At 43.2% G+C, this 27,921-nt stretch overlaps 1 protein-coding gene across 12 annotated transcripts in view; it reads left to right on the top strand.

Moving 5' to 3' along the window:
* Positions 1-27,921, top strand: part of PTPRT (protein tyrosine phosphatase receptor type T) — a 433,706-nt gene that overhangs the window by 369,087 nt on the left and 36,698 nt on the right. For 11 of the 12 annotated variants that reach the window (XM_056549647.1, XM_056549653.1, XM_056549642.1 and 8 more), the window contains 10 exons: positions 12,206-12,293; positions 14,409-14,485; positions 14,583-14,619; positions 16,648-16,745; positions 18,007-18,123; positions 18,206-18,360; positions 20,253-20,388; positions 22,203-22,352; positions 26,463-26,636; positions 27,082-27,213. In XM_056549647.1, the coding sequence (XP_056405622.1) occupies positions 12,206-12,293; positions 14,409-14,485; positions 14,583-14,619; positions 16,648-16,745; positions 18,007-18,123; positions 18,206-18,360; positions 20,253-20,388; positions 22,203-22,352; positions 26,463-26,636; positions 27,082-27,213 (1,164 nt within the window). The remainder of the gene's footprint in view (positions 1-12,205; positions 12,294-14,408; positions 14,486-14,582; positions 14,620-16,647; positions 16,746-18,006; positions 18,124-18,205; positions 18,361-20,252; positions 20,389-22,202; positions 22,353-26,462; positions 26,637-27,081; positions 27,214-27,921) is intronic. The other variant, XM_056549644.1, reaches the window with a different exon arrangement.

Here is a 27,921-nt window from a genome sequence, read left to right as displayed (position 1 = left end):
CATAGTGCGTGGTAGTGAGGGTTGCATTACCATTCTCTAGTAAATTTATTACCTTTGTGTGAATAAGTGGATTCTCTTATGGTCGTGTTCATTGCTTTTATTACCACTGTTCCACCATACTGCAGTGATTTACAGTCTTCAAATGGTCGATTTGAGAAGGCCCAGATGTTTCCAGGGAACTTGTTACCAGAACAGCTTCTACTAGTCTGTCTACATATCATCTTATTCTTTTGGTGTTGCTAACATGTTTGTAATTGGAGGAAGACAGCATACATGCTCATGACTTCTATTGAAGAATTAGGGGCAAAAACACCAGATAAAAATGCCAATAAACTGTTTTGTTTGTTAAAATTTTCTTTACAGCCTGTATAACAGTGTTAAATGTTGTGTCCCCTCAAAATAACTAAACACAAAACCATTTAATGTCTAAACCTTGGCAGCAAAGGTACACCCCTAAGGGGAAATTTCCAAATTCAGCCCAAAGTGTCAATATTTAGTGTGGCTGCCATTATTTTTCAGCACTACCTTAAAGGGGTGGTCCAGTGCTGAAAAACGTATCCCCTATCCTAAGGATAGGGGATAAGTTTCAGATCGTCGGGCGTCTGACCGATGGGGCCCCCTGTGATCTCCTGTATGGGGCCCCAGCTCGCTGGCCAGATACCGGTTGTAGATCAATGCACAAAGTGGCGGCTGACACGCCCCCTCAATACATCGCTATGGCAGAGCCGGAGATTGCCGAAGGCAGCGCTCCGGCTCTGCCATAGAGTTGTATTGAGGGGGCATGTCAGCCGCCGCTTCGTGCGGTGGTCAACATGCCCCCTTCCCACGGGCTGCCGGGGATAGGTTTTTCAGGACTGGATATCTCCTTTAAGCCTCTTGGGCATGGAGCTTTACAGGTTGTTAATGGAGTCCTCTTCCACTCCTCCATGACCATATCACAGGGCTGATGGATGTTAGAGACTTTGCGCTCCCCCACCTTACATTGGATGCCCCACAGATGGTCAATAGGGTTTAGGTCTGGAGACATGCTTGGCCATCACCTTTACCCTCAGCTTCTTTAGTAAGGCAGTGGTGGTCTTGGAGGTGTTTGGGGTCTTTATCATGTGTGAATACTGCCCTGGGGCCCAGTCTCTGAATGGAGGGGATCATGCTCTGCTTCAGTATATCACCGTACATGTTGGCATTCATGGTTCCCTCAATAATCTGTAGATCCCCAGTGCCAGCAGCACTCATGCAATCCCAGACTGTGACACTCCCACCACCATGCTTAATTGTAGGTAAGACACGATTGTCTTTGTACTCCTCACCTGGTTATCACCACACACGCGTGTGCAATCCAGTGAATTCTATGGCGCTGACCAGGACAGAGACAATTCAGGTGAGTAGGTTCAGGTAAAAAGCTTTATTCAGTCAAGATGCAACACGTTTCACTGCGCAAGCGCAGCTTCCTCAGGCATCCTGCTTTCACTGCTTTCAACGCGTTTTACTGCTCAAGCGCAAATTCCTCAGGCATCCTGCTTTCACTGCTTTCAACGCGTTTCACTGCTCAAGCGCAAATTCCTCAGGCATCCTGCCTGAGGAAGCTGTGCAAGCGCTGTGAAACACGTTACATCTTGGCTGAGTAAAGCTTTTTACCTGAACCTACTCACCTGAATTGTCTCTGTCCTGGTCAGCGCCATAGAATTCCCTGCCACCTACGAAGTTCACTGGATTGCACAGGTTTACATGGGAAGGCTGCAGACGGACAACAAAGAATCCTCCATTGTTCAATATGTGCTAACCATTGTTGTGTATGTCGGTACACAACTGGAGCGGGTAAGAGACCATCTTGACCCCCGTCCCTGTCCAGCATTAGCATGTGTGATCCTCCACAGGGAGCGCCTCTGCTTTGTGTTTTCACCCCACACGCTTGACACCATCTGAACTAAATAAGTTTATCTTGGTCTCATGGGATCAAAAGATATGATTCCAGTAATCCATGTCCTTAGTTTGCTTTTTGATGCAGTGTGAGGAATATGGTCTGAGCCCTGGCAGACACCTCAGCAACAATGCTGGCAGGACTCCTACGTCTATTTCCCAAAGACAACCTCTGGATATGATGCTGAGCATGTGCACTCAATGCCTGTGGGCAACCATAGCGAGGTGTATGCTGAGTGGAGCCTGTCCTGGGAAACCGCTATATGGTTTTGCCCACCGTGTTGCAGCTAAGTTTTAGGGTCTTGACAATCTTTTTATAGTCTAGGCCATCTTAAGACACATGCTCCATGTTTATACCTGGGACCTTGTAACACTAACAAGTCACATGACCAGGGGAGGGAAAATGGCCAATTGGGCCCAATTTGGACATTCACTAAGGGGTGTACTCACTTTTGTTGCCAAGATTTAGACATGAAAGGCTGTGTTGAGTCATTTTGATGGGACACAACATTAAACACTGTTAAATAGACTGTGCACTTACACTTTCCGTGTAGCAGGGGGGTCATTTCTTCAGCGTTGTCACATGAAAAGATAGTCACAGCATTGTTGGCCCCATTTTACAAAAGAAAGCGTAATGCCATCCTCGATGTCCAGCTTTAGGCACAGTAGTTATGATCAGGCACACAAGTGCAATAAGGTGTTTTGTGAGAATTATATTGCAAATTATTATAATTATATTGCAAATTTATAAGCAAAAACGATCACATCCTTAGCCTTGTGTCAGTTTTAAAGGGGTTCTCCACTGTACAAGTGTTTGGAACATTTTGTTCCGAGCGCTGGGTGTGGGCTGCGGGGATCGTGATGTCAAGGCCACGCCCCCTCAATGCACGTCTATGGGAGGGGGCGTGGCAGCCACCACGCCCCCTCCCATAGACATGCATTGAGGGGGAGTGGCCATGACGTCACGACCCCCGCAGCCGGCACCAATCATTCGGAACAAAATGTTCCTAACGCTGGGGCAGTGGAGAACCCCTTTAAGGAAAGATCTGAGGTGAAATCATAATATTTATTTATATAGTGCCAACAACACTTATAATTGGCTGAATATGCAAAATTCTCCACCTTCAGGTCATGGGAGGTTTTCAGGACTGTGGTAATGATGAGTTTAAACAAGCAACCGTGAATAGAGATTAAATGTATTACATATGAAAACCCTTATGGAATTGATGCACGGCATTTAAGATGTCCTTAGCGATTGCTGTAGAAAGTGATTTGATGAGCGTCTCACGGTCTTTCAGATGACGGTCATAGGGAGAATAATCTGCTGAAACAGTTCAGCCTTCAGCTCTGCCATACCATTTGCCTAAGGGCTATGTGGGGGGGGGGGGGGGGGTGAACTAAATTTATGGAGGTTATTTCCAAGACCAAGAAGGAAGTGTTCACCTTAAAGAAGGGGGAAGGCATTTTTTGGACCTATCAACACCTTCGAGTACCTAATACCTTCTGGAACGGCTGACAAATCATGATTTCATAACTGAGGAGCCCACTCTACTGTGCATTTTTATGGATATATTTCCATGGATACGTTTTACTGTATATTTATTCCACAGTGACAGGTTGGGAGCATCAGTTATATATTGTTAGTGCTAATAAATAAGCCGTGTCCTTAGATGTCCTAAGACTCCTCTCCATGGATGATCTTAACTTACTCTACGGTAAAATACATTTGTGAAGTATACAGGATTTGTATTGTTATTATTATTAACGTTTATGAGACTCGACTCCGCATCTCCTGGTGAGTGTGTTGGCCCCTTCTATTATCGGCCCATTTTTTTGTTTCTACTTAACCCCATTTTCGCCCGATACACCCACATCACAAGTCCTTCAACCACAATCTCTTTAGCACAGCTCAGCCCCACTTTACTCCACAAGCTCCACATCTCTAGGTGAATGTGATGGTCCAGCTTGCAAGCCACACCCTTTCCCGCAAGCTACTCTTTGCAAAGCCACATCCTCTTTTATTTTTGGCCTACAATCTCTTCATCACAACTCAGCCCCACTTTACTCCACAAGCTCCACGTCTCCAGGTGAATGTGATGGTCCAGTTGCAAGCCACACCCTATCACACAAGCCACACCTTGCAAAGCCACACCCTCTTTTATTTTTGGCCTACAATCTCTTCATCACAGCTCAGCCCCACTTTACTCCACAAGCTCCATGTCTCTAGGTGAATGTGATGGTCCAGCTTGCAAGTCACACCCTCTCCCACAAGCCATGCCTTATAAAGCCACACCCTCTCTTATTTTTTGGCCTATAATCTTCATCACAGCTCAGTCCCACCTGAGGCCGGGAAAGGAGGACAAGATATAAGAGCGAGATATGAGGACAGGATATGACGGCAACATATGAGGATGGGATTTGAGGACGAAATATGAGGATGGGATATGATGTCGGGATATGAAAATGGGATATGAGGACAGAATAGGAGAACGATATGAAGTAGAGATATGAGAATGAAAACATCATTGTTGCTTTTCCTCTCACCCAAGGTTTAGGTAGGAAGACCAGCAAGGCTGGGTACTCTGCGAATGTAGAATAGTCATACATGTGCGCCAGCCACATGGCGGCTGGTGACTTGTGTATTTCCCAGGTGTATCAAAGCCCTTTTTGGGGCCCACACAAAAAAAAACAAATGCCTTTTCAAGATGGCAGCTTTCTCCCCAAAAACAAAGGTGTACCAATAAATAAATGATAGCTGCTGATCCGGGAGGTCAGAGGGGAAGGGGAACCCTGCTATATAACATTCAATAAAGTAGCAAGTTGTGGATATTCATAAATCCAGGATGGTGATAAAATAATTAAAAAAAAGTAACATTTACATATTTCGTGGGTAGCCTCCCCCTTCCTCAGAACTTGTAACTTATTTTATAATTTTATCACCAGTAATTAAGTCCTATTCTGAATTTATGAATATCCATAACTTGCTACTTTATTGAATGGTATACTGCAGCGCCTGGCTACCAAGGGTCATTTCGTGCTACCTTTTTATCTTTCATGCTTGAGGACATTGCCTGAGGAACCATGACTAGAGGCCTACAAAAAAGTATTGCTTATTGACTCAAACTAAATGTTTCATAGCTATGGTTATAATTTATAGTCTAATGACTATTAGGCTGCTCACAAGAAAAATGCCGCTTTTCTGTGATGTTTTTCCTAGTTTGTTTACCAGTTTGTTTGTTTTTTTGTTTTAATATGGAAATATAAAACACCTTACAAGAAAGAAGCCTAAGGGTGGTTTCACACAAATTAAATAAGCAAAGCTGTCGAAACCTACACAATCCTAGCAACAGCATGTACAACGCAGCAACAACACTGACATCATAGAACCTACAAAAACTACTGCAAGCAATTACAATCATTAGATATCTTTAGTTAGAAACTATCCATACACAACAGAGGCCCCCATCCGGAAAAAAAAAACATAAAAGATACCCTCACTTAAAGAGGATCTGTGGCCAACCCCAAAAATTAAGTTTACATCATCATTACATATCATAGGGTGGCCAGATCAAACACCTCTTTACAGTTTTTTGATACGTCCTCCTGTTCCTGAGATATGAGGATTTATAGTTCATCTGAATTCAGGGAATCAGTCAGATGGGCGGGGGCTTAATTTTAATAGTCAGAGTGATCAGGGTGATGGGTGGGGTTATACAGTCAGGGTGTGTGTATTAGGTATACACACTCCTCAATGTACAACACTAACACCTCCTAACTGTGTAACCCCGCCCATGACCTGATAGACACTCCCATTATTATATGTCCCCACCCATCTAACTGATTCCCTGAATTGTCAGACAAATTAAAAACCCTCATATCTTGGAAACAGGTGTATCAAGAAACTGCAAAGAGGTGTGTGATCAGGACACCTTAAAGGGGTACGCCGGTGGAAAACTTTTTTTTTTTTTTAAATCAACTGGTGCCAGAAAGTTTAAACAGATTTGTAAATTACTTCTATTAAAAAATCTTAATCCTTCCAGTACTTATTAGCTGCTGAATACTACATAGGAAAATTATTTTCTTTTTGGAACACAGAGCTCTCTGCTGACATCATGAGCACAGTGCTCTCTGCTGACATCTCTGTCCATTTTAGGAATTGTCCAGAGTAGGAGAAAATCCCCATAGCAAACAGATGTCAGCAGAGAGCACTGTGGTCATGATGTCAGCAGAGAGCACTGTGTTCCAAAAAGAAAATAATTTCCTATGTAGTATTCAGCAGCTAATAAGTACTGGAAGGATTAAGATTTTTTTATAAAAGTAATTTACAAATCTGTTTAACTTTCTTGCACCAGTTGATAAAAAAAAAAAAAAAAAGGTTTCCACCGGAGTACCCCTTAAGTTATTTAATGACTGTGAATGTAAAATCTGTCCAAAAAAAAATAGGGTTGGCCACAGGTTCTCTTTAAAGGAAAATGGTCACCCGATACACCTGGTTATAGTAGTGCGGGTGAACAGGAGACCGATGCGGGGTCTCTGACTGTTATACCTACCTGCAGTCCAAAGCCCCGATCCCCCGAAGGTCCCCCTCTTCCAGCTCTGACTTGCGCTTTGAGGCGGGCCCACCGGCTAGATTTACATATTCATAAGCGCCTGTCACATGAGCGCTCAGTAGAAGTATACAGCATGCAGCAGTATATAGCATGCATATTGCAAAACACTATGCAAAGCTTCTCCGTAGACCTAAATACAACACAAGATTTTGCAGAAATACTACTTTTTTATGTTTTTTTTTTTAACTTAGTTTTATGGCCGTATTTTTGTAAAAAAAAAATAAAAATAAGGCTCATTTTACACTGGGTAAACTTAGCCTAAAGGGTAAACTTTGTTGTCTATAGCAACCAATCACAACCCAGCTTTCAGTTCCAAAACTTTGTCCATAGCAACAATTCACATCTTAGCCCATAGTAACCAGTCACATCTCAGCCTATCGCAACCAGTCACATCTCAGCCTATCGCAACCAGTCACATCTCAGCCTATCGCAAACAATCACACCTCAGTCAATAGCAACCAATCACATGTCAGCCTATAGCAACCAATCAAATGTCACTCCATAGCAACCAATAACATCTCACTCCATAGCAACCAATCACAGCACAACTTTCATATCTTATTGAGCTCTGGTAAAATTAAAGTTGAGCTCTGATAAGTTGCAATGGGCAAATAAGACTTATATATATATATTTTTTTTTTTCTCCTTACTGTACCCCCATTCTTCTAAGGCCTTTATACGGAGCCCCCGGCGGCCAGTCCATCGAAACGACTAAACTACCGGATCTCCGACTGATCCCATTCAAGTCAAGGGAAGCCGTTGGGACCCAGTGGTGTCAGTTGAGCTCCGACCAGTTTTAGGGACGTTTGGTGAAAAAAAAAAAATGGGCAAAACAGACCCAGAACGAGAGTCAGCATGACTGCAGTGTGAACCTAGCCTTATTTCCTGAAAAAGCTATAAAAACAGTCTATAGCAGTGGTCTCCAAACTATGGTAGTTGGTAGTTGTAGCTTTGCAACATCTGGAGGTCCACAGTTTGGAGACCACTGGTCTATCACTATAACCACGATGAGAGGCCACACTAAGTCTCACATCCGTATTTTTCCACGGTGGACTTCCTTCGATTAAGACGCCGTTTTTCACTGTTGACATCTTCTTTGGCAGTTCGGATGCACGCCGTATTCCGCGGAGGATTTATGCGTTCACATCTCTTTGAAATAGCTGCAGCCTCCAGCTAATCGCAGATAAAGTGATTTGCATAATTTTAGAACTATTTGAAGCCATCATACATGCTAAATAACGCCGAATATCCCCCCCTTATCTGATTGGACACACTTTACAAGTATTAGATTGCAAACCGCCGCTTCCTTACATTATTCATAGGCTGTAAGGGAAAGATTTCACCGCTATCCTGTTATATGGTCACAGCTTATTTTTCTCCCAGAGGACTAGGAGAAACACACCATATGTGCAGCTTGTGCAACTGCATATGGGCCCCTATAGGTAAGTGGCCCCACCCCTGTTTCATGTTTATGTTTTCCATTTATTTAATCAATTTGAACTTTTTATGCTTCGTCCAGAAAGGTCGAAAATATCAATCGCGTTCTAAGATGTGCTGTGATCCTGAGTTATAACCGGCGAAGTGCACATCCGCATGGGCTTCACTCCCCGGCTGTCAGTCAAATTTACTGCATTGGTCTATCAAATGACTGAGTTGGATCGGGCAGCTGGACAGGCAGTAAAGTGGGCTACTGCGCAATTCAGCCAGCTATTACCTGCAAATCATGATCAGCTTCACTTTCAGGATGTCTGTCAAGTCCAGTTTATTCACTCCATAGACTTTGATGGAATGAATGAGTTTGGATTGGGCAGCTGGCGTGGTGGAGAAGCGCGCAACCGCAAAATTCAGCCAGCTGTTACTCACAAATCACCATCGCAGCTTCACTTCCAGGCTGTCTGTCAAATCCAACTTATATACTCTGGACTATGGAATGAATGGGTTGGATTGGGAGGGCCAGCTAGGGAGAGAAGCGTTCTGCTGTGCACTTCTCCTGGGTAATAACTCATGATCGTAGCATGTCTCAGGACGGAGACTCGATGCAATCTAATCTTCTATAGTAACTAAACTAACGCTTTTAGGGTGTATGTACAAATCATGTGCATATTTGATTAATAAGATTTGAAGCTGAAGATTTTATGCTGCAGAGTTCAGTGTAAACTTAGGCTATGTTCATATGACGGAATATTAGCGAAATGTCCACCCAGAAAACACGTTAGGAGCTAGGACTGCTCTCCATAGATGGAACTGCATTTCTGCGGAAATTCCACCTTGTGCACAATGCGGCAGAATTCCACTGAAAAAAATTCCACTGAGTAGAATTTTTCCATCGTGTGAACAAGCTTCAAATCTGCAGCTTTGAATCCTGCTCATCAAATATGCTCTGGATACTGTACGTATGGATAGACCCTAAAAGGGGTTTCCCATGTACAAAAAAGATAGCTTCCCCGCCATCTCCAGGATGTTTGCAGCTGGACAAGAAATAGTTCAGTCAGCAGTCTTACAAAATTTGTGTAACTATCATTGACATTAATAGGCGGTGCACACCCGGTGTAGCACCGGGAAGTACCCCGTCTACGTAACTCTGTATACGTAATTCTATCTACATAAATAGTGTGGCTTACCGGCCTTTTTGCAGCCGGTGAAGAAAAAGCTCAGTCGGCTGTTTTACGCAATTTGTAAGTTTATGTAACTCCAGAAGTGGAGCTCGCCGGGCGATATTTGTTTAACACAAATCACGTTAATGTTAATTGGAGTTGTAAGATAACCGACTTGACTGTTTGCTTCTTCTCCAATGGTCACATGGAAAAAACCATTGTCTTACAAGTGTATTGAGGATGAAGTTCTTTCCCGTCTGGAGGATGGCTACTTTGCATATTTCTTTTCCCATATATCGTTGCATGGCTTCATATGCCAGTTTGGTGGTCTCATTAAGGAGACACATTACGCCCCTCAGTCCCAAGTGCTGATAGATTGTATTACAATAGAGACATTACCATAGCAGCGAGGGATTCTTCGGAGAAGAACTCTATGGTGATTAGTTAATGCTTGTCAGAGGTCAAGAGGCAGGGCGTCTACATAGCGTTCTTGCACAGGGCTTCTGTCTATTCCCGCCTCTGCATGGATAGAGACGAAATGTAGAAGGTGGTAAATACAGTAGGTAGGTGGGCTGATGGATGTCAGAGGGTAGGTTTGCTAAGACTTGACATTCATTAATTCTCTGAAGGTACCAAATGTTACCCAAAATGTGGAAAGATACAAAGCCAAAAAGAGAGAACTCTGAGAAGTGAAAATCCCAATGACATATTTATAAAGTACGAGCTGACAAAAGCCCCCCTCCAAGACCCTGCGGTTTGATAATACTGTCTGTTTTCCCCTCGGCTGCTTTGAAGTGGGATGGAAATGAGCTGTTGCCGCTCACGGCGTCTCTGCCGGGAGATTAACTGCTATTAGGATGCTGGATCTTTTAAAGGCAAATAGACCTCTGATCAAAGCCTTGTTCCCAATTAACCGCTCATTACCTGTCTTTCCCTATATAAAAGATCCGGCTTCAATAAACACAAAACGTTCGGGCGAGGCCTTGTCATCCCTGCTAGTCTATCGCACCTGTTAACCACTTTGCAGCCAGCTAGGCTGGAAATAAAAGAAGGCGATATGAAAAATGATATCAAAGAGGAGAACGGAGAAAGGAACCAAGCAGGTAATGTTGGGTTATAAAATGTAATGGCGTAATTACCTGAGGATAGAGGCTTCTCAATGAAATCCAGCTCCGACCAATGCAGTCGCCTTCACAAACACTGGTGAAAGAATGGGCCGTTCTGCTGACTCAATACCGGTAGAGATCAAACCTCATCTGCCATCAAAATCAGCAAAAAAAACTGTGCCCTGCCGAGAGCTTCATTGCTTGGCTTTCCATAGCCTTATATCACCAAGCACAATGCCAAGTGCCGCCACCACTGGACTGCAATGGAAACGTGTTATATGGAGTGATGGATCACACTTCTCTATCTGGCGTCTAATGGATGAATTTGTGACTGTTGAATGCCAGGAGAATGTTACCTGCAGGACTGCTTTGTGCCAGCTATAAAGTCCAATTAAAGGGGTACTCCACTGGGGTACTGCCAAGCCCCTTCAATGCAAGTCTATGGGAGGGGGCGTCACGCCCCCTCCCATAGACTTGCATTGAGGGGGCGTGGTATCACGACCCCGTGACGTCACGACCCCCGCAGCCTGCACCCAGCATTTTGAACTAAATGTTCCCAGACTTGGGGCAGTGGAGTACCCTTTTAAGGAGGCATAATGCTATGGTGATGTTTTTCAGAGCTTGGGCTAGGACCCTTAGTTCCAGTGGAGGGAAATCTTATGGCCTCAGCATACCAAGAAATTTTAGACAACTGAATCCATCCAGCTTTGAGGGAACAGTTTGGGTTCGACCTGTTTCTGTTTCGACATGACTGTGCCCCAGTACACATGTGGCGGCCACGGAGTGTTAGTAAGAGTACCTGTTCACGTCGTGACGCCAGAGCACTGTTTTTCCAATCCACGGTCCTATGGAGGCAGCTTCTCCTGGGCCAGACAGGATGAGCAAATAAACACACCAACGTCAAGTTACGGATAACTGTCTTTACTGAGCTTGTGCAGATGGTAATACACAGAGAGCTGGCCTTGGTGTGTGAGTGCAGCGTACGCCTTGCGAGCCCCGTTGCCTTGCCGAGACTTGTGGTGCTTTCACCGGACAGAATCGTAGACTGTAATTTGAGATTCTGGTTGCTAGGGTCCTTCCAAGGCACTGTGGACTATTCTGCAGGGGCATGAATTCCTCCTGCGAGTGAACCTTTTAGGAGGACCAGTAGAAAGATTAAAGCTGGAGTAGGCAAAGAATTTGCAGTAAATTTGGTTGAAGAACATAGTGAATGTTGAGGTACTGCCTGGAGGTTAAAGGGGTACTCTGGAGGAAAACATTCTTTTTTTTTTTTTTTTTTTTTTTTTTTTTTTTTTTTTTTATCAACTGGTGCCAGAAAGTTAAACAGATTTGTAAATTACTTCTATTTAAAAATCTTAATCCTTCCAGTACTTATCAGCTGCTGTATGCTCCACAGGAAGTTCTTTTCTTTTTGAATTTCCTTTCTGTCTGACCACAGTGCTCTCTGCTGACACCTCTGTCCGTGTCAGGAACTGTCCAGAGCAGGGGAGGTTTGCTATGGGGATTTGCTCCTACTCTGGACAGTTCCTGACATGGTCAGAGGTGTCAGCAGAGAGCACTGTGGTCAGACAGAAAGGAAATTCAAAAAGAAAAGAACTTCCTGTGGAGCATACAGCAGCTGATAAGTGCTGGAAGGGTTAAGATTTTTAAATAGAAGTAATTTACAAGTCTGTTTAACTTTCTGGCACCAGTAGATTTTTTTTTTTTCACTGGAGAACCCCTTTAAGTTATAGGACTGAAGTATAAGGTATCCCGGCATCGTAGATCAATAATTATGGACACATTCTGCTTTACCTAGTCACACATTCTAACATAAAAGAAAAACACTTCAAATAGCAATGCACACAAGTAAAAAGAGACTTTTAGAAGCCTGGTATAGACAGGACGCCTTGCACATTTCTAGAGTAATAGTAAGCAATGCCAACATTTACTATAGAAGAAATAAGTATAATAATTGCAAAAATTGTTAATTTTCCAGGCACTACCTGAGGGTCAGACGGCATCTTGGGATACAGCAAAAGAGGATGAAAACCGTAACAAGAACAGATATGGGAACATAATCTCATGTAAGTTTAACCTTAGACATAGAATGAGGATTATGTTTGAAGGTTCTGCATGCAAATATGAGCAAGAAATCGGATGATATATTAAACCCTCCATGAGTCCAGCACTATAAAACTGTGTTTACATATCATTTTCTGAGCCATATTTTGGGTCAAATGCAGAAAACAGAATGCTAAAAATAAGGCTTAAAAATTGTGTGTAAAAATGGCCTTTAAAGGGGTACTCCGGTGGAAAGCTTTTTTTTTAAATCAACTGGTGCCAGTAAGTTAAACAGATTTGTAAATGACTTCTACTAAACATTCTTGATCCTTCCAGTACTTATTAGCAGATGTATACTACGGAGGGAATTCTTATCTTTTGGGATTTCTTTACTGTCATGACCACAGTGCTCTCTGCTGACACCTCTGTCCATTTTGGGAACTGTCCAGAGCAGGAAAAAATCCCTATAGCATACATATGCTGCTCTGGACAGTTCCTGACATGGACAGAGGTGTCAGCAGAGAGCACTCTGGTCGTGACAGAAAAGAAATCAAAAAAGAAAAGAATTTCTTCTGTAGTATACAGCCGCTAATAGGTACTGGAAGGATTAAGATTTTTTTTTTTTTACTTTCTGGCATCAGTTGATTTAAAAAAAAAAAAAGTTTTCCACCGGAGTACACCTTTAAAGGGGTACTCCCCTGGAAAAAAAATTTTTTTTAAACAACTGGTGCCAGAAAGTTAAACAGATTTGTAAATGACTTCTATGTAAAAATCTTAATCCTTCCAGTACTTATCAGCTGCTGTATACTACTGAGAAAGTTATTTTCTTTTTGAATTTCCTTTCTGTCTGACCACAGTGCTCTCTTCTGACACCTCTGTCCATTTTAGGATTTGTCCAGAGCAGGAGAGGTTTTCAAGGGGATTTGCTCCTACTCTGGACAGTTCCTAAAATGGATAGAGGTGTCAGCAGAGAGCACAGTGGTCAGACAGAAAAGAAATTTAAAAAGAACTTACTCTGGAACATACAGCAGCTGATAAGTGCTGAAAGGGTTAAGATTTTATTAAAATAGAAGTAATTTACAAATCTGTTTAACTTTCTGGCCCCAGTTGTTTAAAAAAAAAAAAAAAAAAAATGTTTTCCAGTGGAGTAGCGGGGTACTGCCACGCCCTCTCAATGCAAGTCTTATCATGGGGGTCCCGCTGCTGGGAACCCCCGCTATCTCTCGGGGGTTACTAGTGGCGGATAGGGAATTAGATGTCTAGGGGCAGAGTAGCACGTTAATTTCTCTCCAGCACCCCCAGAGGGGAAATCAAACATTACACAATACTTATTGATATGTCAACAAGTTGTAATGTAATGCTGGACATAGCAGGTCCTACAAAGCTAGATACCGCCACCCCTATAAGCTCAGGATTACCTAATAGGGTACGTGAAAATGTATTTTCTTAACTGGGGAACCCTTTAAGATCCAAAAGGCCCTCAGGAGGAGAACTGACCGGTCCTACCAGTCCATATTACAGTCTCTTATAGTGTTACAGATTACCTATTTCTCATACGCTCTTCTAAGTTTGTCTTAGTTGACTTAAAGGAGTAGTGAAGTGAAAGATAACTTATAGGGGATAAGTTATAGATCACGGGGGGGGGCGACCGCTTGGACCCCCTGCGATCTCCTGAATGGGGTCCCAGGAGTCTGCTGGAAGGGGGTGTGTTGACCCCCTGCACGGAGTGACGGCCGACACGCCCTCTCTATGTATCCCATAGAGATACATAGAGGGGGCGTGTTGGCCGCGGCTTCCTGCGGGGGTGGAACGGCCACTTCCGGCAGTCGGCAGGGGCCCTGTTTAGGAGATTGTGGGGGTCCCAGCAGTTGGACCACCCGCGATCTATAACTTATCCCTTATCCTTTGAATAGGGGGTCCGTTTTTTTTTCACTGCACTACTCCTTTAATGTCAATGAATCTCTGGTATTTAAAAACTTTGTCTTGCCAATAGCGGTGATTGTGACTTTGTCACTGACTTTATCAGTAACTTTGCCGCCGGTGACATGTGTCATTGCCAGTGAACCGCACATCAATGATTTCTGCCTGTCACTTTGCAGCTGACCTTGATGTGACATCTCAGTGTCTCTTTCCCTCAGATGACCATTCCCGGGTTCGGCTACAGCTGATAGATGGAGACCCTCATTCAGATTACATCAACGCTAACTATATGGATGTAAGTTGTGTATTCCATATGCTTCGTAAAGTGATACAATCTATCAGTCAAGCTACATCAATAAGTGCTCTTTTGTTTTGTTTTTCCTTTTTTACAGGGTTATCATCGGCCTCGCCATTACATTGCCACCCAAGGTAAGATCTTCAAAAACTGAAGTCTGATTTTTAAACTCTAGGATTATTTCAAACAAGGAATGACGGGTCTAAAGCCCTATTGTCATATACGTTATTTTACTGTTGTCTGTGCAACATTCTAGATAGCGAATGCACATTTCATGCCTTATTATCTAAAATTACAATGCATTCCCTCTGTACACACTATTAGGAGCTCAATTTTGTAATGCTGGTGAACTGCTCTACCCAGTGGGCACAGCCACAAGATACCCCTGTCTGGTCTGTGCCCCCTTTGGCTCCTGCTGCTGCCACTTCCATTGTCTTTTCTTATCCTGCCCATAGGGTGCATACGTGTCCACTCTTTGACCCTTAAAAGGCCAGCGTGTAACCCAAAATCCTTCCTCCTCCAATCATCTTCTGTCTCTGGGTATAAAGTATATGGCAGCTCCACCCTTCACTTCTCACCCGAACAAAAGGCTCTAAATGCTCCACTGTTCTAGCAAAAGTGCACTGCATCTGTTTTCATAGTATATGACCCCTGCTTGTTTTAACTTCATCCCTGCCTACTACTTTGTACTATGTTGTATCTATTGAGTTTGACCTCAGCTTGATACTTACTATGTGCTCCCTACCCTGGACTGTTTGCCCATCCACTGAACAAGCCCGTAGACTACAAGCCCAAGATCTTGACCTGTATCTGAACTCTTTACTGCTGGGCCCCTCGATTCTCTGCACTGGCACCACTTGACCTTCAAGAATAGCTTATACCTTCCCAAGATCTGGTAACCCCTTGCAGCAAAGATTGAATCCATGTGTGTTGGTTAAAGGGTTACTTAGACAACACCCCTGGGAGTAGCCCAATGTCAAACTGGTCAGTTGGCACTGTAGGTTCTTGCCTGCTGGTCTTTACAGGTTTATTAAATGGTCACTCTCATTAAAACAAATTTTTGCTATTGCACTCCTTATGGTAAATAAAAAATCTTTCTAATGTACTTTGTTTAAAAAATAAGCTGCCACTAGGTGTCTCCCTACTTGTCCATAGCACATTTCCCTCCATCTCTTGCACAGACTTTGAACTCTTGCTGGCCTGGCAGAAGTCCAAAATCAGGAAATGCAGTCTGGAGTGCTGAGGGGACAGGGTGCAGCCTTAGCCAATCATAGCTCATCTCACACTGAACTGCTCTGGGCTGTGTGTAGCAGAGTTCGGGAGGAAGTTCTCCCCTGTATGGCTTCAAATGATGTCACAGCCTGCTGGGGAACATCCCTTCCCAGTCTGTGAATCTGACTGAGACTGAGCAGAAAATACAGAGCAATATCAAGGTAGAAAACTAACCAATAATAAAAAATTAAGGCAGGGGGTGGTTGATCATGATGGGGGCAGTGAACTGGGAAGATTCTAAAATTTAACAAGATCATGATAGGTACTTTTTAAAGGATCAAGTAAGAAACAGGCATCTAAAGACAGACGTCAAAATGACAGATTCTGATGGTCATCTCCCCATGTTGAGTAGCCATTTCAAGAGAATTGTACCTTCTCTTAAAGGGGCATTCCAGGAAAAAACTTTTTTTTCATATCAACTGGCTCCAGAAAGTTAAACAGATTTGTAAATTACTTCTATTAAAAAATCTTAATCCTTTCAATAATTATCAGCTGCTGAAGTTGAGTTGTTGTTTTCTGTCTGGCAACAGTTCTCTCTGCTGACATCTCTGCTTGTCTCGGGAACTGCACAGAGTAGAAGAGGTTTGCTATGGGTATTTGCTTCAAAACCGGGCGGTTCCCGAGACACGTGTAATCAGAGAGCATTTAGACAGTAAAGAACAACTCAACTTCAGCAGCTCATATGTAATGAAAGGATTAAGATTTTTTAATAGAAGTAATTTACAAATCTGTTTAACTTTCTGGAGCCAGTTCATATATAAAAAAGTTTTTTCCTGGATAACCCCTTTAAAGCCAGATATTCAGCATGACCATTAAATAATCTAGAACCAAATCGTAACTTTAAGTTTATAGGCATCAAGGTTCCATTGTGTCTTCTGTTTATCCCCCAGGTCCTATGCAGGAGACAGTGAAGGATTTTTGGCGGATGATCTGGCAGGAGAACTCAGTCAGTGTGGTGATGGTGACAAATCTGGTGGAAGTCGGAAGGGTATGAGACCTACACTTGAGAAAAGAATTGTGATCATAATCTTACAGTGTTAGCGGTAAGGAAAGGGTTAGGGTTTAACAACTGGTGTAAGACAAAGATCTTAAATCTAATAAGAGACAGGAAAACACTACAAAAATAAAACACAAAAAGCTATTTGGATAAAAAATTAAAAGCAAAATCCATTCTCTGTTAGCTAAAAGGTTGTGCTCCGTACAGTCTTGTTGTATGAATCATCTAGATTTGCTTAGCTTTAGAGGCATTCTGTATTCCTTTCTTCGATGTGAAATGTCAAAATAAGTTATTATAATGTATATGAGATGACTTAGGGACAAGAATACTAAATATTACCAATCTAGATCTTCATTTCACTATGAACATCCATGACCATGTGATCTGACCTTCATACCGGTGGTGTATATAGAGGAGAGACCTCATAGTAAAGATCAAAGATGGACCAGATGTTGTCACCTAAAACAGAAGGACCTGGCATTGGTTTTTTCACCTCCTTACTATAATCCATGGGCCAATATTGTACTCCAATGTTTGATAATAATGCAGTTCCTCTGGAAAGGAAAGTCCTTTCTCACCACCGGGTTACAAAGAAGACGGGACCAACTGGGGATAGGTTCTCTCTCAATAGGATAACTCAAATAGAGGCAAAAAACGGTCTAACGAGGCGCTGCTTAGGAGGTCACAAAACGGAGAGACTCAAGTCAGCACAGGACAAGTGATTTTTGTTTGCAAAAAGGACAACGCGTTTAGGCACATACAAAGTGCTTTCCTCAGGTCCAAACGTACGGCCAGACCACGCCAGCGCCGCACCACACAGGTCCAAACGTACGGCCAGACCACGCCAGCGCCGCACCACACAGGAATCCTTACAAGCATCTATTGCACCCACCAGCATTTGAAGAGTGCTGATGTACATTTGGACCTGAGGAAAGCAGTTTGTATGTGCCGAAACGCGTTGTCCTTTTTGCAAATAAATTCTTGCTCAGAATCCAGTCCCGGTCTGAGTGCAGCAGCTTCCTAATACCTCTACCCACCGATTCTCCACAGAGAATTGCACCAATGGGTGAGTAATATCACCTAGGTGTGGTGGAGGGACCCACAGTTCTTTTATCTGTTACAAAGGGAGTGCCCCCTGTCTCTCTTTTTTGTCTTTTATTTCTGAGCTCTCAATAGGATCTATGTTATTGCTCTATGTGCACTTCCCCCATTTTCCTTCTATAAACAGTTTTTGTTTCTGTTGTATCTCTAGGTAAAGTGTGTCAGGTACTGGCCTGATGATACAGAAGTCTATGGGGACATTAAGGTGTCCCTTATAGAAACAGAGCCATTGGCAGAGTACGTCATCAGGACATTCACAGTGCAAAAGGTATGTAATGCACAAGTTAGATTACTGTTTGAGACTTTCTGTTAGACCTTGAGATGTTAATGTTTTTGTCTATGTTTCTCAGAAGGGATCTCATGACATCCGGGAGATTCGCCAATTCCACTTCACCAGCTGGCCAGACCATGGTGTGCCGTGTTACGCCACAGGTCTTTTGGGCTTTGTTAGACAGGTGAAGTTTCTCAACCCACCAGATGCTGGACCTATCACTGTGCATTGCAGGTAACAATAGTTTCCACATTCAGTGGGGTAGATATTTTTGATTACTCCCATAGCAAGAAACAAGGTGCCCCCCCCCCTACTTTCTGGTGCTGGGTCACACTTTCACATGTAACCATATTATGGGCATGAAGTGCCATTGACTTGTATGCCTTTCTCCGACCCCCCCCCCCCCCCCCCCGAGATAACAGGGCTATAAGATAAAAGGGCTGGGCAACCTCTTGGTCAGTTCTTCTGCCTTTTTTAACTAGGCCAACAAAGCCCAGGCCTAGGGTGGCACTTTATCAAGGGACGTTAGCAGGGGAAAGGATGCTTTTTATTTGTTTAAGTCCTTGGCAGCTGCCACCAACTTGACTCTCACCATTCACCAAGATATATGTATTAAGGTCGCCCCTATCTTGGAGAAGCACCCCCCTACTAGCTCAAAATCCCACCCCCCACCCCCACTGCAGACGTGGGCCAGCACAAAACCTAAGTATACCACTGACTATGGAAAGGGGAAGCCTTGTTTATATTAGCAACTAGGATGCCCCATCCTGATCCAGGCCTTGCTTCTCTGTGGCCACATAGTAGCTGCATGGGCTACCTCCACGGTAAATACCCAAGTAAACAGTCCACCTATATGTGTCACATAACTACTGTCTGCACACATAGTATGTCATCGTTGGTAGTAATACAGTACCTCTTCTTTTTCTAGCCAAATGTATACCCAAACCCCTCTACCAACAATACAGCACAATGATGCTCTATGGTGCACATTGAGATGGGAAGTGAACAATATATGTTCAAGTCTTTCTAGTCTTATTCCAAATTAAATTCAACAAATGTTAAAGCGGGGGTCTGATTGGCGTTCCAGGGGACCCCAAGGTAAACCCTGGCTTTGACATTATAATGGCCCCAATGATCCAGCAGAAGACAACCTAATTGAAGGTGACTATGGAGCCAACCAGGGTCATTAGGGTCTGTTTCTTATAGGTTAATGACAAATTGCATATTAGCTCTTATTGGTGATCTTCCTTTTTGTCCAATGGTAACAACAAAGATTACAGTGTGTTTAAATGGGCACTGTCATTAAAACAATTTTTTGCTATTGCATTAATAAAAAAAATCTTTCTAATGTACTGTTTGAATTTTTTTTATTTTTATGTTTTATTTGTGTATAAAAAAAGCATCCACTAGGTGTCTCACTACTTGTCCAGAGCACATTTTCCCCATCTCTTGCACTGACTTTGGACTCCTGCTGGCCTGGCAGAAGTCCAAAATCAGGAAATGCAGTCTGGAGTGCTGAGGGGTGAGTGTGCCGCCTTAGCCAATCATAGCTCATCTCACACTGAACTGCTCTGGGCTGTGTGTAGCAGAGTGAGGGAGGAAGTTCTCCCCTGTATGGCTTCAGATGATGTCACACCTGCTGGGGGACACCCCTTCCCAGTCTGTGAATCTGACTGAGACTGAACAGAAAATACAGAGCAATATCAAGGTAGAAAAATAACAAATAATAAAAATAAAGGCAGGGGGTGGTTTATCATGATGGGGGCAGTGAACTGGAAGGATAATAACATCATGATAGGTACTCTTTAAGGGTTGACTTGACATGGTCTATATTTCTGTTTCCCAACCAGGATGCCTCCACCTGTAGCAAAACTACAACTACTAGCATGCCCAGACAGCTGTCCGGGCATGCTATGAGTTGTAGTTTTGCTACAGCTGGAGGCATCCTGGTTGGGAAACGCTGTTCTACATAGATAGAGGGGCCCTCAGGATCCTATCCTCCAGTGAACACAGGAACCACCAAAGTCTTTGGTGTGAGATCTCTGAATTTACAATGACCTGTATTTCAATGAAATGTGTTTGTAATAATATACTATTATTTTTTGACTTTTCACTTGATTGCATAGTGCTGGAGCGGGCAGAACGGGCTGTTTTATAGCCATCGATATTATGCTGGACATGGCGGAGAACGAGGGAGTGGTGGACATATTCAACTGTGTGCGGGAGCTAAGAGCTCAGAGAGTCAACATGGTACAGACCGAGGTGAGAAAGATGGATGGTTATAGCCAGTGAAGTGCACTAGGTAATGACTAGCCTGCGCTACTACATCTATAATGAAACACCTATGGGAATATTACACCTGGGAAACAGCACAATGAACAGGCGGCCGTCCTGAGCAACCATGCATATGATTTTGCGCATGATTATCATCCATTTCTATATAACCCTGAGGTATTGTTATACACAGTACAAGAAATTCATCTTTTTTTATTTTTAGTCTTTTATTTTTTTTTGCTTGCGAGTGGTACTAATGCATTGTCTTGCGCTTACATAAATGTACAGGATATTGTTATACCATATAAATAAACTTGCATCAGTCATGTAAGTAACAGAGAAGCTACATTGCAAAAATCTTCGGATCTCTGGTACCTGTAATCTTGGCATGCCAAGATTAAAGGGGTTAAGGTGATTTTAGTACGTACCTGCCAGACAGTAATGGACATGCTTAGGAGAGATCTGCGCTTGTCTTGGAGCTAAATGGCTGTGTTGTGAGTCCACCATAACAATGCTGCTATCTTTTTGTAAAATAGTAAACGAAAGACAACCGCACTCCCATAAGGTGCAAAATGTTAGGTCTTTATTCACACAAACGTTTGTGTGAATAAAGAGCTAACATTTTGCACCTTATGGGAGTGCAGTTGCCTTTCATTTACTATTTGGAGGGATTCGTGACTCGGACTTGAAGCAATTGAACGCACCCTAACACCACTGCATCTGCCTCAGGAGTGCTGCTCTCTTGGACTTTTTCTTTTTGTGAAATAGCTATTTCCTGTTGGAGTTCCCTCCCTCCAACTACAAGTCTGATTATCCTTGTTTTTAAGTGTAAGGTCACTTTTCTTCCTCCCACACATCAGCCACCCCATCCATTGAAGCACACCTAAGCTCCCTACCATGCTTTGCTGTGAATGATAGACCTGTGTTTTATAACTATGGTTCTTCCAGCAGTTGCAAAACTACTATTCCCTTCAGAATGATCTCCTTCCCCCCCCCCCCCATTGGTTGCTCCACCCATTGAAGCAGACAGGCTTATTTGAACATCTGACTAGTGATGTAATGTCTCGGGCCACACTGCAACCTTGAAAAACCTGAGACAACACTAATTTTGTATGCTGCTAAATATAAACATCATGGGCAAACATCACATAAGAATTTGGACACCAATATCAAACTTAGGTACAGACACTATATTATGAACTTCCCTAACTTTACAGCCCCTGTAGCATAGTCAAATATAAAAATTCCTGGAATATCCCTTTAATGGCACCAGAGAACCGAAACGCATCAGCATTTGTTGTTCAACTGCTAAATATATATAATTGAATAAAGCTTCCCGTTCTTATCGCACCTATGAGCCAGAACTCTTTTGTTTTCATGAACCTTGGACCTCTTGTTTGTTAAAAAAAAAGTCCTGCACAGGTTATCATCACCCAATAGGATGGGACCAACCAACCAAGACTGGCCCCAAAGCTGTGCCTATTGTACTATGCTACTGATGTAACATACACGCAATTGCTTAGTGAATACAATTCTATAATACACGCAGAGAGGAGTTGACCTCTTTATGCTTGAATGGAAAAATGGAAAAAGGAAAACACAAACCAATAACCTCAGACTGCAGGTATAAAATACCTTTGTGATTTGGCATAAGAGAAAAGCCAAAACGGTCAATATAACAGTAGGGGCACGCGCAGAGAATGTCATTAAAGTAGACGTAAATGCCAACAAAAAACGATTAAATTATTGAAAAAATTTCTAACTTGCTGTTCCCCGTGACTGAGTTTGCTCTTGTTTTCTAGGAGCAGTATGTTTTTGTTCACGATGCCATCCTTGAAGCTTGTTTGTGTGGCAACACCGCCATCCCGGTCTGTGAATTCCGCTCTGTCTACTACAACATCAGCCGCATAGATCCACAGACCAACTGCAGCCAAATCAAAGATGAGTTTCAGGTGTGTTACCGAACAAGGTGCCAAAGACATTAAAACATTGTTGGTTTATTTTGGCAGCACTGGATGACTACCCCATGTGTATAGGCATCTTCTGGCTCTCCCTCTATGGCAGGTGACGGGGAAGGGAGGATAAAGTATGGACAAGTTGGATTTCAACTTGTCTGAGCCTTTGTTTCCCACAGGAGATAGTTGGCCTCATTGGCTAATTTAGTCTTCTCCATTGACGAAAAACATGCATGCTTTGCCAAGTGCTTGTGGTGGAGCTGGGAAGAGTGACTGATAGTTGTACAAGTTCTCAAATGTATTTCTGTGGCACATTCATTGTTCCAAAAAGGATAGCTTATTAGTAGTCAGACAAGGCTATCGATAGTAGACCCCACCACAATTATCAAAAAATTCACTTTCATTGTTCCTATGTTTGTTTTATTTATTTTAACCCTTCCCTTCAACCAAGGGTGCTATATAAATAAATAATAATAAATAATGTATGACCAGCTTAAAGGGGTACTCTGCCCCTAGACATCTTATCCCCTATCCAAAGGATAAGAGATAAGATGTCTGATCGCGGGGGTTCGGCTTCTGGAACCCCGCTGTGATCTCCTTGCAACACCCGACGTTCTGAACATTATGTTCAGAGCTCTTGGGTGTTGGCGGCTGTGGTAGTGATGTCACACGACGCCTCCTTGTGACATCATGCCACGCCCCCTCCATTCATGTCTATGGGAGGGGGCGCGACGTCACAATCACAGCCCCCTGCACCAAGGGTTCTGAACATAATGTTCAGAACGCAGGGTGCTGCACGGAGATTGCAGGGGTCCCAGAGGCCAGACCACTGCGATCAGACATCCTTTGGATAGGGGATAAGATGTCTAGGGGCGGAGTACCCCTTTAATGCATAGGCTTCCAACAATCACACTGATCAAGCCTCCGGGCTTTTTTCCTTTATTGCAGTTTTACAAATATTTAAGGATAATGGAACACATGAGTAGATTTACTATTGCAAATGCACCAGAATTGTAGAACTAGCACAACATTTAATATGAGTTTTAGAAACTTTTTAGATACTTTTCTGCCAGGTCTCACAAAAGGGCAATGGCCTCGGTAAAAACAGCCTGGCTTTGGGGAAAGAAAGCGAAGGCTTCAGATGGGACACCTTGCCAAAAGTGTGTCTGGTTCTTGTCTCGGACAGGTAGCAACCAATCACAGATCATCTTTCATTTCTAAAATTGCTCTAATTAAATAGAAAATGAAGCTCTGATTGGTTGCTTCTTGCTACCTGGGCCCCTGCTCCAAAAAATGTGCAAGATTCTGAGATAGGTCAAGCCAATTTAGTGAACTTACAGGGGCCAAGAAGGCCCCAAAAAATAGCAGCGATCTTGTTGATCAGCATTCAATGAATGTGTGGGCCAGGTTGCACGAACAATGGCTAGATTGTTTGTTATCGGCCCATAACGTTCATCCCATAAAGAGGATAATGTGTAAATCCCATATAGATCCGATAAACACGTGTTTGCCAGCTGTTGGCTTGTTCTTTTACATGGGCCACGTAACAGGAACAAGCATTTCTAGCAATGTTTATTTGCCCAATAATTGGCCCATGTAGAAGGTACTTTAGCCTAGACAGTCCTCAGGATAGGCCACCAATCACTCATCAGAAAGTGGTTCCGGGTTACAGATGTTGAGACAAGAAGCCATGGGTTGCGCATTGTGTAGCGATGGCGCCAGGTTACTGCAGCTCATCTCCAATTAATGGCCTATCCTGAGGGTAAGCTATCAATCATTACAGCCCGGAAAACCTCTTTAAGTACCAGACAGACCCGTGTGCCGCAAAGTGTGCACGATTATCCCTGTATTTCTCTAGTCTCTCCACTTACAATTCTAAGCCTTTCACTACATATTGGTACTGAATGGGTGCCCCAGTGTTTAGGTAGAATTCTGCAACACAAGTAGTAACATAATTAGATTTTTTTTCACAGGGAAAGCAGCGAGCCAGGGAAGATTGATAGCAGGAACATTGTAGGGTCATTTACAAGCCGCCTGTAATTGTTTGAACAACCGATCGTCAAAAAACTTTGAATAATGGAAATACATAAAAAATACCAGACTTTGCCACCATCACCATCAATACATGGGGGCATTAGAAGATATCTTGACGTAATCACCAGAGACATAATCCCACAGGAACACTATGTAAACTAGATTTTCACTCTTTCTGGTATGGAAAAGCCTAATTCGCTCTTCCATGACAAATTTGTCTGTATCTGGGTCTGGTCCTTTTGTCATACTTGATTTCCAGTATGGCCTAGAAACCCTTCTCTTCTAATGGAGGTGTGAACAGATGGTTTCCTATTAATTGTTGTTGATAGGCCTGAACCAAACCTAATCTTCCACTCACGGCAGTCCTGGTATAATAGATTCCCAGATGCCCCAAGCTATCTAGTTTGAAGGTAGTCCCAAATATGTTTGAACACTCCGTTTAACTGGAATAGCAAGGCCATCCTCTCCTTTGGATCTGAGTATTTTCCTATTCCTGTGTGATTTCTCAAAGTATATAGAATATTTATAAGCATGGTCAAAGAGTAGTGGTCACCAACCCGTGGCTCTTCATGTCCCCTGGCATGCTGGAGTTGTAGTTTTGAAATAAATGGGAGGCCACAGGTTGGTGACCACTGAACTGTTGGGTGCATACAGTATGCTGTCTGAGATGGGGAAAGTTGAATTAAGGGCTCCAAAGGGAACAGTGGCTGATGTAAATATATTCATCAATGGATTATATATGAAATGGATCATTACAGGCCTCCATACATATTAAAGGGGTATTCCAGGCAAAAACTTTTTTTTTATAAATCAACTGGATCTGGAAAGTTAAACAGATTTGTAAATTACTTCTATTAAAAAATCTTAATTCTTCCAATGGTTATTAGCTTCAGAAGTTGAGTTGCTGTTTTCTGTCTAACTGCTTTCTGATGACTCACGTCCCGGGAACTGTCCAGCTCCTATGGGGATATTTTCCCATCATGCACAGCTCCCGGGACGTGACATCATCATTGAGCAGTTAGACAGAAAATTTCAGAAGCTAATAACTATTGGAAGGATTAAGATTTTTTAATAGAAGTGATTTACAAATCTGTTTAACTTTCCGGAGCCAGTTGATATATAAAAAAAAGTTTTTGCCTGGAATACCCCTTTAATAAAAAGTCACATGTACCTTCTTTATATGGTGGAACTGACTCCCTATCTATTGTATATGTGGCCTCCCGACCCTCAAAAAATGGCATTGGTGGATAGAGGGATGGGGCATGATGGATCTATAGAAAGATGGGACATGTTGGATTTAGAAAGGGCTCTGGTATTTTGGATGTAGGGAGGGATCTGGCATGTTGGATTTAGAGGGGGATCGAACATGTTGGATTTAGGGGGAATAAGCCATGTTGGATTTAGGGGGAATCAGCCATGTTGGATTTCGGGGGAATCAGACATGTTGGATTTAGAGGGGGATCGAGCATGTTGGATTTAGGGGGAGTCAGCCATGTTGGATTTAGTTGGGCATCAGGCATGTTGGATTTAGGGGGAATCAGACATGTTGGATTTAGAGAGGGATCGGGCATGTTGGATTTAGAGAGGGATCAGACATGATGAATCTAGAAAGGTACCCGACATGTTGTATTTAGAGGGGCATCAGCCATTTTGAGCTTAGAGGGGCATCAGGCATGTTGGATTTATTGGGGCATCAGGCATGTTGAGCTTAGAGGGGCATCAGGCATGTTGGATTTAGAGAGGGATCAGGCATGATGGATCTAGAAAGGGATCCGACATGTTGTATTTAGTGGGGCATCAACCATTTTGAGCTTAGAGGGGCATCAGGCATGTTGGATTTATTGGGGCATCAGGCATGTTGAGCTTAGAGGGGCATCAGGCATGTCGGATTTAGAGAAGTATCGTGCATGTAGGATTTAAACTGCCTACTCCTTTTGTTCTCAGTAAGATCTGTCTGGCAGCAGCTTTCCTCCCCTTTCCCTATTTCCCACTTCTAAAGCAAAATGTTTACTGCAACTGTAATGCATTTTTCTGCATTTCATAGTAAAAAAACAAAAACTTGTCCACCTTTAGACCTTGAACATTGTGACACCTCGAGCGAGGCCAGAAGACTGCAGCATAGGACTTTTACCCCGGAACCATGACAAAAACCGGGCTTTGGATGTCCTACCCCTGGACCGGTGCCTTCCTTTCCTCATCTCACTGGATGGAGAGACTAGCAACTACATCAACGCCACACTCATGGATGTACGTATATATACATGCTATTAGTTTATACCAAGACCTAATTCCATCCAGACGCAGGTATATACTCACATAATCTGTGCATTACTGTCTGTCACGCCGAGCTGTGAGCCTGATCTGTCACAGGAAGCGTCCTGATTGTCACACTCCGGGGGGTGGCCTGATCTTGCTGCTCGTGTCGGAGATCTGACAGCTCCTTGCTGCAAAGGGAATATTTCCCGGATAATCCTGTCTCACACCCAAGACTGACAGATTATGTGATCAGATACTGCCGAATAAACTGTGCATTAGCCGGTCTGCAATAAACACTGCCTTATGTCACTGCCTGTCAGAATGTCTCTGATGATACAAACACAAACATGTCTCCGCTCAATGATATCTACCAGTGACTGCAATGATCACTTTACCTATTTTACCTTCAACCACATTGTGTTTTCGTGTTTTCTAGAGCCATAAAAAGCCAGCAGCTTTCTTGGTCACGCAGCACCCGTTACCCAATACTGTGCCCGATTTCTGGAGGTTGGTCTTTGACTACAACTGCTCCTCAATCGTCATGCTCAACGAGATGGATGCCGCCCAGGTACAGTCACCACTTGTGTTTACATTATCTTCATTTTAAAAGGAATATTAAAGGGGTACTCCACTGGCCAGCATTCGGAACTAAATCTTCTGAAGGCTGTTTTTACTGTGCGGGAGTTTGCCACGCCCCTTGTGATGTCACGGCCATGCCCCCTCTATGCAAGTCTATGCAAGTGTCCCATAGGCTTGCATTGAGGGGGCATGGCCGTGACGTCACGAGGGGCATGGCCAACCCCTGCAGCGCGCAAACAGTGTTCAGAACATTTAGTTCTGAACGCTGGCCAGTGGAGTACCCCTTTTAATATTACTAATTTCAATTTTATTATGAACTTAAATGTCCCATAATGACAAACTGATAACAGAATGTGAAAATGCTTTGCTAATGTATTGAAAAGGAAAAACAGGAATCTTGCAGTGACATAAGTGTGGTGTGCCATGTGGGTGCAATGTGAGGAGTATGGGGCAGATGTTGTAGTCTAGGGGCAGATGGTATTAACCCTTAAATGTTCGTGACACCAGGGGCGTGGTTTGCCTATGTAACCACCCGAAGGTAGATCTGCTAGTCCTAATTAGGCAGGGCAAATAAGAGTCCAAGGCCAGGTAAGGGTTAACGGTAGCTTTACTGGGGGTAGACAGATGGTATAGTCTGGTACAGCTAGGATAGGATCCCAGAGAGGTGACCAGTAACACAGGGGACCTTGCAGCTTGC

This window comes from Hyla sarda, chromosome 13 (assembly GCF_029499605.1).
Source record: "Hyla sarda isolate aHylSar1 chromosome 13, aHylSar1.hap1, whole genome shotgun sequence".
Taxonomy (NCBI): Eukaryota; Metazoa; Chordata; class Amphibia; order Anura; family Hylidae; genus Hyla; species Hyla sarda.
Note: the sequence above shows the minus strand (reverse complement) of the source record. Positions and strands in the feature narration are given on the sequence as shown.